This window comes from Choloepus didactylus, chromosome 12, assembly GCF_015220235.1.
Source record: "Choloepus didactylus isolate mChoDid1 chromosome 12, mChoDid1.pri, whole genome shotgun sequence".
NCBI classification, from domain to species: Eukaryota; Metazoa; Chordata; class Mammalia; order Pilosa; family Megalonychidae; genus Choloepus; species Choloepus didactylus.
The window spans coordinates 88,851,751-88,864,537 of NC_051318.1; the positions used below are offsets into that span (position 1 = coordinate 88,851,751).

General features: G+C 42.0%; 1 protein-coding gene across 1 annotated transcript in view; it reads left to right on the top strand.

The window, feature by feature from the left end:
- Window positions 1-5,213: 5,213 nt before the first annotated feature.
- TNFSF11 (TNF superfamily member 11) overlaps window positions 5,214-12,787 on the top strand; it is a 33,582-nt gene continuing 26,008 nt past the window's right edge. The window contains exon 1 of the mRNA XM_037800486.1: window positions 5,214-5,441. Coding sequence (XP_037656414.1) covers window positions 5,214-5,441 — 228 coding nt within the window. The remainder of the gene's footprint in view (window positions 5,442-12,787) is intronic.

The following is a 12,787-nucleotide window of genomic DNA, read 5'->3' on the forward strand; positions in this document are numbered from 1 at the left end:
TTTCCTTATATGTGTTCAGGGCAAGAAATGGGAAGCTACTTTTGGGATTTCTAGTAAGATGTGACTAATAGGAAAAAACAAGAAATCAAGCCCCAAATATTTTTGTATTTAAAGGAAAAAGAGTGCTGTGAAAATAAGTCAAGTTAGGAGTTGCAGGCATTCAAATTCAACATATCCAAAATAAAACTTGTTCTTTGTGCCCATCTCCTGCAATCTAATTTTTCTCTTGTGTTCTTTCTCTCTAAGACAGTGCCACTGCTCAGTCACCCAGCTAGAAACCCTTGTAACAGAGTATAGGAACTTCATCTTTATCAAGCTATTAAAAATGTTTATTGATACAACCTAAAATTTCCTCTTTCGCCCTCATTCAAATACGTAATTCATGCTGTTAATTACGTTCATGATGTTGTGCTGTCATCACCACCATCTATTAAAAATTAATTAAAAAAACCCCCACAAGACTACATAATACAAACAGTGAACCCTAATGTAAACATTGGACTATAGTTAATTGTGTAATAACAATACTCTTTCATCAGTTGTAACAAATATACCACACTATTGCAAGTTATTAGTAATAGGGGGCAGTGCTGTCTTTTCTGCATGATTTTTCTGTAAACCTACAACTTTTATAATAAAAAAGTGCTTATTTAGTGAAAAAATGAGAGAGATTCAATGGTGTTTAATGTCTCTGGCAGGGCAGGGTGTCAGTGCAACTGGGCAGAAAGGCAGGGTTTAGGAAATCCATGACAAATAGCTATGGAGAGTTTTGTTAAAACTGTATAGTAGGCTAACAGCAGGAATGATAGATGTTTTTAATGTCATAAAAAAGACCATAAAATATTTGTTGACAATTTACTTCAAAGATTGCAGATTATATGTGCGTGTATGTATATATGTATAATCCTCCAGAGAGCTCCTGTGCCAGCTAAGTCCCAAAACCCAGAGGCAATGGCCTCTTCAAGAACATCAGCCAGATGTGTCCTCTTTCCTCATGATGTGAACAACCCTTTTCAACATGAACAAGTTAGGGTGGTCACTGCCTAGACATCCCTGAAGATCGGGAAAGTGATTAAACTAGAGGAAGGGTAGCAACAGACAAGATGGAATTTAACAAAGGATTATGAATACTGAATCTCTATATAATTTTCTTTTTCTTAGTTGCTGGGGTATTGGAATAGATAGAATGAAAGAATTGAAATGGTGGAACTGTAACCCACAGCATTCTTTGAAATTTGCTCTATAGCTACTTGTTAAATTGTAATTTGAAAGTTATCACCTTTTGTGTATATATATATCTTACAATAAGGAAATAACTGATACTATGGTACCGTAACTCAACATTTTTGGAAACTGCCTATATAACTATTTGTTAAATTATACTTTGAAAGTTATTACCTTGTGTAAATCATAACATTTTTGGAAATTTCCTATATAACTGTTAAATTCTACTTTGAAAGTTGTTACTTTGTTGCATATATGTTATATTTCACAATAAGGAAATCAGGGAAACTGTGAACTGTAACCCAGAACATTCTCTGAAATTTGCTCTCTGACTACTTGTTAAATTATCAAGTAATTTGGAAGGTTATCACTTCTATGTATATATGTTATATTCCACAATAAAAAAAATTAAAAATATTACTCAACAGATGATATTTAATAAATGTTGAAGTAATAAATGACAAGAAAAAAATACACATATTTATTCCTCCTTATTATTCGGATGTGTTAGGCCCTTAAGTTTGTTTGTATTTTTCTGGTTAAATTGTGCAATCAGTGTATTCACAGTGGCACTGTTTGGGGACCTTGACACTCTCCTGTTGAAACATTTAATCTTCTCCCCAGTCCAGACCTTTGTTATAGGAAAGTCAGAAACATTTGTGTATGTTATTGTTTTACTTGTTCATTCGTCAACAAACATTCCTTAAACACAGCATTAATTCAATAGGAAAACAAAAATAATGTCTGCCCTCAAAGTGCTCACAATCTAGAAGATGAGAGAGAGAAGTAAATTAAAGATTATTAAATGAGGTTCCAGGGCTACAATAAACTTATGTGCATAGTGTAATGAAGAATCATAGAGAAGTAGTGCCCCAGGGGGGGCATCAAGGAAAGCTTTTAAAGGTGGAAGGGCTTTAACTGAATGTTTGCACATGAGGGCTCATTAACCAGGAGGAAAATCCAGAGACGGGCGATCCTAGCAGAAGAGACTGGATAACTAATGATAAAGAGGTTAAGAAATGTTAGGGAGGGTGCAAATAGTTCTGTGTTCCTGGGGCATAAAGTCAGGCAGAGGGAAATAGTGAGACCTTAAAGAAGTAGGAAGCAGAAACTGATGAGTCATGGTAAGTAGCTTGTAGAGGGGCTCCATGAAGTTCCAGGGGGGACTGCAAAGTGCAGTCATTCTCTGCATGTCCTCCTGGCTATTGACTATTTTACGGATGCTTTCACCATTTCTATTTTACTGTCCATTCACATCCTACAGGGTCTCGCTCATCTAGATTTTGCCAAAGCTTATTCCTTGACCCCTTGACATGTGAAGCACAAACAAAACAAATCAATAAAGATTAAAAATTTTTAGAAAATTCCAAATACCAAAACCTTTATTTAAAAAGATTTACAGTATAGATTTGTACATCCATGCCACTAAGATCTGCACTTTCTAACACAAGCAAACTAATTCTGTTTCAACATAGCATTTTCCAAGTTTGTTTGACCATGGGACTGTCTCTTTTCTTAAATGAATTATCAGGTAACCTCTAGAACAGCTGTTCTTAAAATTTTGTCTGGGGACTTCTAGGGGTCTCTGAGATCCTTTCAGGGCTCTGTAATGTCAAGACTATTTCTATAATGATACGAAGATATTATTTTCCTTTTTCATCCCCTCATAAATGTACAGTTGAGTCTTTGTGGAGGCTACGTGATGTGTGATTTTGTAACAGATTAAACACAAAAGTGGATATGAGGATCTCTTAAGCCAAATATTGAAGAGATTTGAAAAAAATGTAAAACAGCACCACTCTTCTTGTTTTGTTTGGTTTTGGAAAATCTGGTTATTTTTCATAAGATTATCATTATGTTAATATGCTAACATGTGAGTAGTTAAAAATTCCTCAGTCTGGATTTCTAATACAGTAAATATTTCCAAATAAAATGCACATAACCAAAATGCCTTTGAGGTGCTCAATAATGTTCACGAGTGTAAAGGGAGTCCTGAGAAAATCAATAATCTACAGAATTGTTATTCTTCTAGAAGAATAACTCTTCCCTTCTCAGCATCCATTCCTTATCTTTCTGGTATCGATGCCTTAATTTTCATTTGGGAAATCTCTCTCTTCTCTCAGCCCATGTGGTTCAAATTTGGTTAACTCAAACCCCTGGCTCAAGGGAAAGGTGCGACCTGTACCCAGCCACGCCTGGCTCTAGACCTAGTTCTAGAGTTTTCAACTACATGCACCAATGAATTGTCACTTCAGACCAAGAGTCCTGACTTAACACACCAGGGACAAAGGAAATACATTTGGAGAAATGCTGATGTATTCATAGCTGAGAAATGCCATAAACTTTGAACCTTCAATTGTGTTCTGGGCCTTGGCCTCTGGTTTACTAGGGCTCCGACTTAATTTTTTAAATGATTTTGATAATGAATTAACTGATATATTAATATAACATAAGCATATTGAATTCATGGTAAATAAGCTAGACATGACTAATTGGGAAGACATGTTAAATAAATAATTATAATAACCCAATCATCCTCCGCTTAAGAGGGCCCCTGGCCACTTTCTCCCTGGGTAGTTTTTACTCAGGGATTGGTTTAATCGTTATCTTTGCCACAGAAGCCTTCTCTGACTCTCCAGAAAAGTTCAGACCCGACTATTATCATAATGTTCTCATCGTGCTTGTACTTTGCCTTCAAAATGCTCATCCAGATTTTAGTTTATTATGTGTGTGACTTTGTGTTCTATATTTTCTTTTCCCAGTAGAGTGTAAGCTCCATACTCTTTGGTCACCATCTGTCCCTAGGATCCAGCTCATTATTTGGGGTATGGGGGGGGTCTTACGAATATAACTGTAGACTGAATGAAGGAAAGCATGAGGATGACTATAAGCTGAAGTAAAGAGTTCAGGATTATAGGAGAAGTACAGGAGATTATAGAAGTAAAGAGTGTGATGGGAGCATAAAACACAGTGCCAACTGGCTTAGAGAGCAGACAAGGACTTCTGGAGAAATGGCACTGATGCTGGGAGAAGAAGGATAAGTGTGTGAGTTATCCCAGTGCGGGGAGGTGGGGAGAAAAGTACACTGCAGCTGGGGGTAGTATGTGAAGGGAGTGCCTTCAGCTCGGTGTGGCACCCCTCTTCCCCCACTGACGGTGGGGAGAGCCTTCCTCAGTTGTCTGCCTCTGAGGTGCATCTCCTTCTGCTTTTCTCTGGGCACCTTTTCTTTCTATATCAGAGTTGGCGTCTGTAGGCTTTCCGCTGACACGTTCAAAACCTGCCTCATTCAAAGCCACCTTGACGGTGCAGAAACAGAGATGTGGGAAGGGGTTCTGGAATTTTCTAAGACTTCTAAAATACTTTATTTGGAAACATTAGAGAAGCTGATCCCCTAGGATCCCTGAAGATGTTCCTGGGGGTGGAAAGTGAGCGTAGAGGACAGAAAAGGGGAGCCTTCAGAGATCACTAAGTCCAACTTGCTAAATCCTGTGGAAGAAACTGAGGCTCAGAATAGCGAACTACCTTGAGGAAAGTCCGCGATGTTACCCTGCTCTTTTACTAAGGGATTCATGGGCGTCTTTCACCGCTCATCTCAAGGGCAACTGGAGATGGACAAGTGGAGTCTGGAACCGCTGAAGCAACCGACACCCACCTCCTCAGAGCGGCCCCGCGGCTACGAGAGATGACAGAGAGAGAGAGGGAGGGAGAAAGGAAGGAAGGGGAGCTGGAGGTGGGAGTGGAAGAGGCCGCCTGGCCCGGGGCTGATTGGCTCCCGAACCCAACCCTCCCGAAGCGTTTTATAAGAGTCGGGGCGGCCGCGCGTTCTGCCGGCTCGCCAGCGCGCCCCGGGAGCCGCCGCCCCGCTCCCAGCGCCCCTCGCTCGCGCCGGCTCCGCCGCTGCGTTTGGGTTTGCCGCCCTCAGAGAGGCAGAGAGGAAGGCCGGGCGCGAGCGAGGGAGGCGAGCGCGCGAGCCAGCGGGGCAGAGCGCCATGCGCCGCGCCAGCCGAGACTACACCAAGTACCTGCGCGGCGCGGAGGAGATGGGCAGCGGCGGCTCCAGCGCCCCGCACGAGGGCCCCCTGCACGCCCCGCCGCCGCCGCCGCCCGCACCCCACCCGCCCCCCGCCGCCTCCCGCTCCATGTTTGTGGCCCTCCTGGGGCTGGGGCTGGGCCAGGTTGTCTGCAGCGTCGCCCTGTTTCTCTACTTCAGAGCGCAGGTGAGCACCCGCCTCTCCAGGAGCGCGCGGTCAGGGCGCACTGATCTTGTTCCTCTCCCAGTTGGGGGAAACTGAGTCTGGCCGCCGGGTTCGACTCCCCAGACCTCTGCATTCAGCCTGGGGAAAGTGACTCTAAGGAAGGGAGGGTCCGGCTTGGGGAGGGCGGTAGCGCGGGGCGGTGCAGGGGTGCTCCTGGGGCAGCGGGGCGCGCTCTCCTCCGCTCTCCACGCACGCACCTCTGCACCGCGCCTGGCCTGGCTTCCTGGGTTTGAATTTCCTCCGGTGACACCGTGTTGGCCTCTCACCTGTTCTGGAAGTGATGGCAAACTTTTTCACCCTTCCATTTCTCACTTAGAGATGAGAACCAACTTAGGTTCAGTTAGGAAAAAATTGAGCACCCTCGCCAAAGCTACCTCCGTTCCCTTTCCGCCCACCATCTAGGGGATTTCGGTTCTGTGGCTGGCTGCTTTTCAGGTAGTGTCCGGGTTACGGTGCTTGCAGTTCACTGGCTTCAGAGGCGCGCAGAGTGGAAGGTCGCGGTGCTTGCTGGAGTCAGGGATGGTGATGGCCAGGGCACCAGATGGGACGAATGGCACAGTGCGACTAGGGAAGCACGGTGGCGGGGCTCTGAGGCTCTGGGGCTGTTGCTGCGGTGACCTGTGGGGTTCCGCTCCCCGCAGGGGTGAAGGAACAGAGAAGGCCCTGTGCCTTCTCAGTGAGGTGGGTGGAGGAAGGCAGCAAGATTGGGGGTGGGGGTAGTGGAGTGGTTTGAGAGGTGATAGCAAAGTTCTCTCCCCTGGCATAACCTCTCTACAAGTTAGCAAATAACCAAACTTTTAAAAAAGTGAGGTATTTCTGCATGACGGCTGGGAACTGCAGGGAGATAACAGAAAGGAAGGGGTAAATTTGTAATATTATGCTTTCTGGTGGTTTATGCTCTTGTGTTTTCTTGGAAATTGCAGTGAAGTTGGTTGGATTCATTCAAATATTCTTGTCTGGTGCTGTGAGCTCTTTCTCAGAGGAAGTGGGGGGCTGACTGTGCATTTTTTTTTTTTTTTTTTTTTTTATGGGAAAAGAAAGAGAGTCTGGTTTGGACTTCGTTGGTTTTCAGACTCAAAGGTGATTACTAAACCAAACTGGATGCATCAAAATATGGCATTGCTTGGGTTGTATGGGATTTGGCATGTGCCAGCATCTTCATCGTCATTGCTTGTAATCATAGGAATTTTGTTAAGTGTTCATCATCCGCTAGTTTGCTTTTTGTAGAGCTGTTTTACCTACTGAAAGAAGAGTAGAAGTGCTATGAGCAATACTTCAGAAAATTTGTATTTGCATATTAATAAAAATAATCTTTACCTGTTGAAATAATATGATTTTTTTTTCTAGAAAGACAACTTTCGAATAGTTTACTTGCAACATAGATTACCCAAATCTAAATGAAAGTGTTGAAATGGGTTTCTGTCATTGGAGGAGGCTGCTGACGAGAATGAGTAATGAGCGGTTTATCCGCTTTCCCGTCTAGCATGTTCTCCCTCCCCCCATTTGGTGCTTGTGTATTGAGTGCCCGCCTTATGCATGACACTATTATATGCTATGAAATGTGAGTAAATTATTTACTCAACATATGTTATGCACCTACTGTGTGCATGGCGTGGTGCCAGGTAAAGGATGGACATATAAAGATGATTGACAGGGTTCTGTTCTTAAGGAGTCTACAACAAAAGACTTAAAAATTCTTGATCAACTGAGAGAGCAGCATTCAGAAAACAGACAGAAAATGCAGCAGTTTTCCATCTTTTATCATCTCCAATACCTTAGGGCTAAGACATTTTCATAGCAGAAATAGTGAACTAAGGGTTCGTGTGTTGAAAGAGTAGGAGGGAATGAGTGCATTCTAGGAACTATGAGCAGCATAGCTGGGTGAGAGCCATGGGCTCGGCATGACCAGGTAGGAAAGAGTGACCCTGGGCTCTTATTACAGTTGTAATAAGAGAACTCTCCTGTAGGAATTCTTGATAGTGATGTTCCAGAAGTCCTGTTTTCTGAGGATCAACGATTTTAACAACTGCTGCGTTGAAATCAGTCTTGATGGCACATGGATGACAGTGAAACTCTCAAAGTCTTTTCCTAAAGTAAACGTGTAAGTTAGGGAGCCTAGCTAGAGAATTTTCATTTGGAGAATTTAGTGTCTTCGGATTTCTGGGTACAATTTCCCCAAATGCCATGAAGATTGGGTTTCTCTAAGACTTATGTGGAATATTTCAGCCGTTACTCTGAACACAATTTTGTACTTCATTTTTAAAAGGTGACCTCCTTCAGTGAAGAAGTAATATTAGGAGCAGTGTGTTCATATGAATATACCACTAGATCTGGCTGCATTTTGCTGGATGTGGTATCTATGTTTGATAGCTAAAGGAGTCATGATCATTTAGAGAAACATTCTGGAATAATTTAAAGGAAATGATATGATTTCTGGAATTTGTTTCAGAATAATCAGTGGGAAGGATGGGGGTTAGGGAAGTAGTTGGGTATTAATGAAACGAGATGGGCCATGAGGTGATAATTGTTGATAGTTGTTGAAGCTGGGTGATGAGAACATGGGGGTTTGCTCTATTATTTTTTCTACTTTTATATACATATGAGGCTTCCTTTTAAAGTTCTAGCTAAGAGAATAGACTCAATTTGACCTGTCACTGATTTCATGTTTTCACTTATGCCAGCACTTTTGGATTAGAACCTAGCACCAAATAAGACATAATGGTTTTTTGATTTCTACTGAGGTGTGGATCAATAGCTTAGCGCTTCTGAATGCATCTGAATAAGAATGTAATCATTTCACATCAGGTCACAGGTTTGCAGTTTACAGTAAAGAAAAATGAGAAAAAGGAGCCTGTTTCATGGGTTTTGATTTAAAAGTGAGGAAAAGAAGCTAAGCCAATCCTCAAGAAAAAGCAGTTTAATTTCATTTTCGGTGCATTTAGAAGAATGCCCAGCATCGTGTAAAATCTAGTGACTATTTTTTTCATTTTCCTCTTTTCAACTCATGCTTGAAGAGTTAAAAGTAAATTAGCCTCATGGATGTTTGCAGCTTGCCTGTGTCTAGATGAAAAAGAGATATACTAGATCCAGCGTAGAATGGCTTTTCCCCCACCAACCATGCCAAAGAGAAAATAGCATGTGGCTTGTGCTATATATTTACTACATAGTATTCATAGTTTGGCTTAAAAAGAAAAAAAAAGTCTTCCAAAAAGCAAAAAGTTTTTATAAAATTTGTGTGTTTTTTTGACACCTGTAGAGCCACATTCAAAGTTTCAAGTTTAGCTACAAGATAAGCTTTTCAGAAAACTCAAGCTTTTTTACCCTTTTAACTCCTTCCCCCAGTCTCCCCACATGCACACCCCAGCATCCCAGGCTGCTACCCAGGAGAGCAGTGATCACCGAAAATCTGATGTAGGGGTGTGCAGCCTGCGTCTTTGAAAGCCAGATAACGGAGTAGCAGGATGTCAAGCATCCTGCCTCATTTAACCCTACAAGTGACTACGTTTCAAGGAAGTTAAAAAAGCTGAGTTCGTTTCACATGAACTACATCATCTGAGTGCATTTTGTGAGTTCATTTTACATCAGATATTTAATATTTATTTAATATTTTCAGACATTTCTAGGTATAGTGAATTTGTTTACTCTGATTTAATTTTTTAAAGAAGTTCTGTCTTCCTCGGTTGAGTATAAATTCTAGGAAGGTCAGCACTGCCTGTTTTACTCACTACCTTATTTGTAGCATATAGCCTAGTGCCTAGGTGTGTTTTATGTACTGAAACATCTCCTCAAATCATTTGCAATTTTACAAAGATATCAATTTCTAGTTTGTAATATGAAAAATTATCTAGTTAGTAGCCAAAATAGACTAAAAAGCATATTTTTTCAGTTATGCAAACCCTCTGTCCAGATTCCTGTGTTCCAGAGGATCTGCTGTTGGGTAAGAGATATATTTGTTCCATCCTCCATGAACCTTGTTGAGAGTATGGTACCGATCACACTCCCTGTGCACGGCTGGCCCTTCACCTCTGAACCTCTTCTCCTCCCTTATCTCCTGGTCTCCATTTCAAGGAAGGGCATTGGGGTGAGAAAGACATTTGACTGTAAGTTAAAATAAATTTTCTAGTGGTTGACCAAGATGGTGGCACAAGATGCTCCGGGATTCCATTCCCCAACAGAATCTTTGAACAACTAGCAAAAACTGGCAGAGCCATCTTCGTCAGAGCTCCTGAAAACAGTTAAAGGGTTGTAGTAACTATGCTTTCAAGAGAAGAGAAACTCAAAAACAGTAGGAAGAGCTTGTGGTACCCAGGCTGCTCCTTTCTTCACCCCTTCCCTGGCTTGGTGTGGAGCCAGCCAGCACTCTCAGTGTGGGTTCTGTTCCAGCAGGAGCAGAGTAACCCTTATGTGTATACCAGGATGATGTATGTTGGTGCCCATGTAGCTGATGGCAATATGAAGGACTGAACTAGGAAATTTGTCTCTGGCTTGTCCTTCCAGAACTTGCCCTGCATGCAGAGGTAGCTTGCAGACAGCTAAATCAGTGTAAGAAACCATCAAAGCAGCCTGGGGCAAAGGATTACTGGCCTTAAGACATACAAAAGAACACCCAGGAGTGGGTGGGGAGTCTGTTTCATAGGCAGAAGAGGGACACTCGGATCCCTGAAAATCAGGGAATTCTTAAAGTCATGAGTACATGCCCAGGGTAAGACACATGCTCAGATAAAAACAGAGAGGACCCTGCACTTTTGCCTTAGGTTGATCTTCTTGGTAGGAGGGCTTAGCTCTGAAGGAGAATATCAGCCAACACAGAGCCAATTTGCAAAGACTGAGAAAGGTGTTCTTTGTATTGGTTTGCTTGTTTTTGTTAGTTCCTGACACTCAAGGAAATCTCTGACATATCTTTATCTGAATATAAACTTCAGGAACAGGAAGTTTAGGGACTGAATTCCAGAGTTAACACATTAAAGTATTAAAATGTACAGTTTGCAACAAAATAATGCAGGACAAATAAAGAAACAGGAAATGATGGCTCATCCAAAGCAATAAGTTAAAACATTGACTTTGGACATACCAGACAGAGACTTAAAAAAATGATATTAAATATGCTCAAAGAGCAAAAGGAAAACTTGGCAAAAGACCTAAAGGATATCAGGAAAATAATATGTAAATAAAATGAGACTCTTGATAAAGAGATGGAAATGTTAAAAAGGAACCAAACAGAAATACTGGCATTGAAGACAGCAATGACTGAAATAAAAAATTTCACTATAGGGATTCCACAGTGAATTGGAACTAGCAGAAGAAAAAAACCAATGAACTTGAAGATAAGACAATTGAAATGATTCAGGCTGAGGAGCAGACAGAAAAAAGAATGAAGAAAAGTGAACAGAGCCTAAGAGACCTGTGGGACACCATCAGGTACACCAAATACATAATATAGGAGGTGCAGAAGGAGAAGAAAGAGAGAGACGGGCAGCAGGGATATTTGAAGAAATAGTGATAGGAGACTCCCTCAATTTAGCAAAAGATATGAATATATGCATTCTAGGAGCCCAGCGAGCCCCAAGCAGGATAAACTCGAAGAGATCCACACCCAGACACATTATCGTCATCAAACTGCCAAATGCCACAGACAAAGAGAATCCTGAAAGCTGCAAGAGAGAAGCAAGGTGTCATGTACACAGGAGCCCCAATAAGATTAAGTGCAGATTTCTCATCAGAAACCATGGAGGCAAGATGGCAGTGGGACAAAATTTTTAAATTGCTGAAAGAGAACAATTGCCAACTAAGAATATTATATCTGGTGAGACTCTCTTTCAAAATTGAGGGAGAGAGTAAGACATTCCTGGATAAACAAAAGGAGGGAGTTAATCACTACCAGACCTTCCCTGTAAGCAGTACTCAAAGCAGTTCTTCACATCAAAAGGAAAGAACACTGGATAGTAGACTGAAACAGCATAAAGAAATAATGATCTCTGGTAAAGCGCTTCTCCACCCTCATGGAACAACTGAGCCACCACTGCCGATAGTCTGAAACAGCCTCAGTCATCATTCCTGCTACCTCTTTCTCCTTGGAATTGCACAGTGGTTGGAAGCAACAGCTGGACCCTTCTACAGGACCTCACGGGAAGACCCTGAACAATTCTTCCTGTTCCATGAGAAATAACTCTTCTCTTGAACTAGAGGAGGGACTGTGAATCCCTGCAAGAGGCTCTGCTTGGCTCTGCACTTGTCTGAACTTTAGTGTGGACTTCCCGAATGCTAGCCCACGTCCCTGGGCAGACCCTGTCCCCATCCTGAGCTCTTACCTAAGAGAGTGCACTACTCCTAAAGCACGGAATATACTGTAGTCACAAGGACTGCACAACTGTGCTGTTCGCAGACAAACTGCATAGCTAGCTACCTGACCCTCTTCTGTGAACCCATTGCCAGACCCCCTCAGACTGCTCCCACACCCCCCTCAGGAATTTTCCAGTTCTCCAGTTCCCTTCCCTCTTCCCTTTCAAACATCCAGCTCTGTGCCAATCGGAATCAAGACCAGCTTTTGATGACTTTTCTCTTCTGCTGCAGTAGTTTGAATAAAGTCTGTCCTACTACTTAAAATTTTTTTTCTAACCTATGATCCTTAAGTAAAGAAATTAAAGAGTATATCAAAATTAATTAAGCCATACTTTCATGATGTTGGGAAAACAATTGATGATGTATATATATGTTTAGTTGTGATGTTATCTTCTGAAACAGTGGTTCTCACTGCACATTAGAAACATTTGGGGAGTGATACAATTGGCCAGTACCCCAGGGATGCTGATTTAATTAGCCTGGGGTGTGGTCTGGGCGTGGGCATTTTTTAAAAAGAGCAAGGGGACAAAATCTTAGCAGTATATTTATTTTCACTGAATGAACCATTATGAATCGTTGCAATATTTTTCTCCTAATTGGTGTTACTTGTGATCAAAATTTAAAAGTTGTGTGTAGTGAATTTTGGAGTCATTTTAATAGCAGAAAAATCTATATCTGTATCTACAAACCTATATTTGTATCTTTGGCATTTTAAGGTGTTACTTCTCAAACATTAACGTGCATCTGAGTCACCTGGGATCTAGTTAAAATGCAGATTCCCACAAATACTCTGGGGTGGGTGGGGCCTGAGAATCTGCATTTCTGAAAAGCTCCCAGTGAGCCCGTGGTGCAGCTGGTTCCCGGGCCACACTTGGAGTAGGGAGGGTAGAGGGGCAGCTCCTTCTCCAGATGGCTCTTACCCTGTCAGCAGAACCCAAGCTTACCCAATTTTAGGATCCATTGGCATT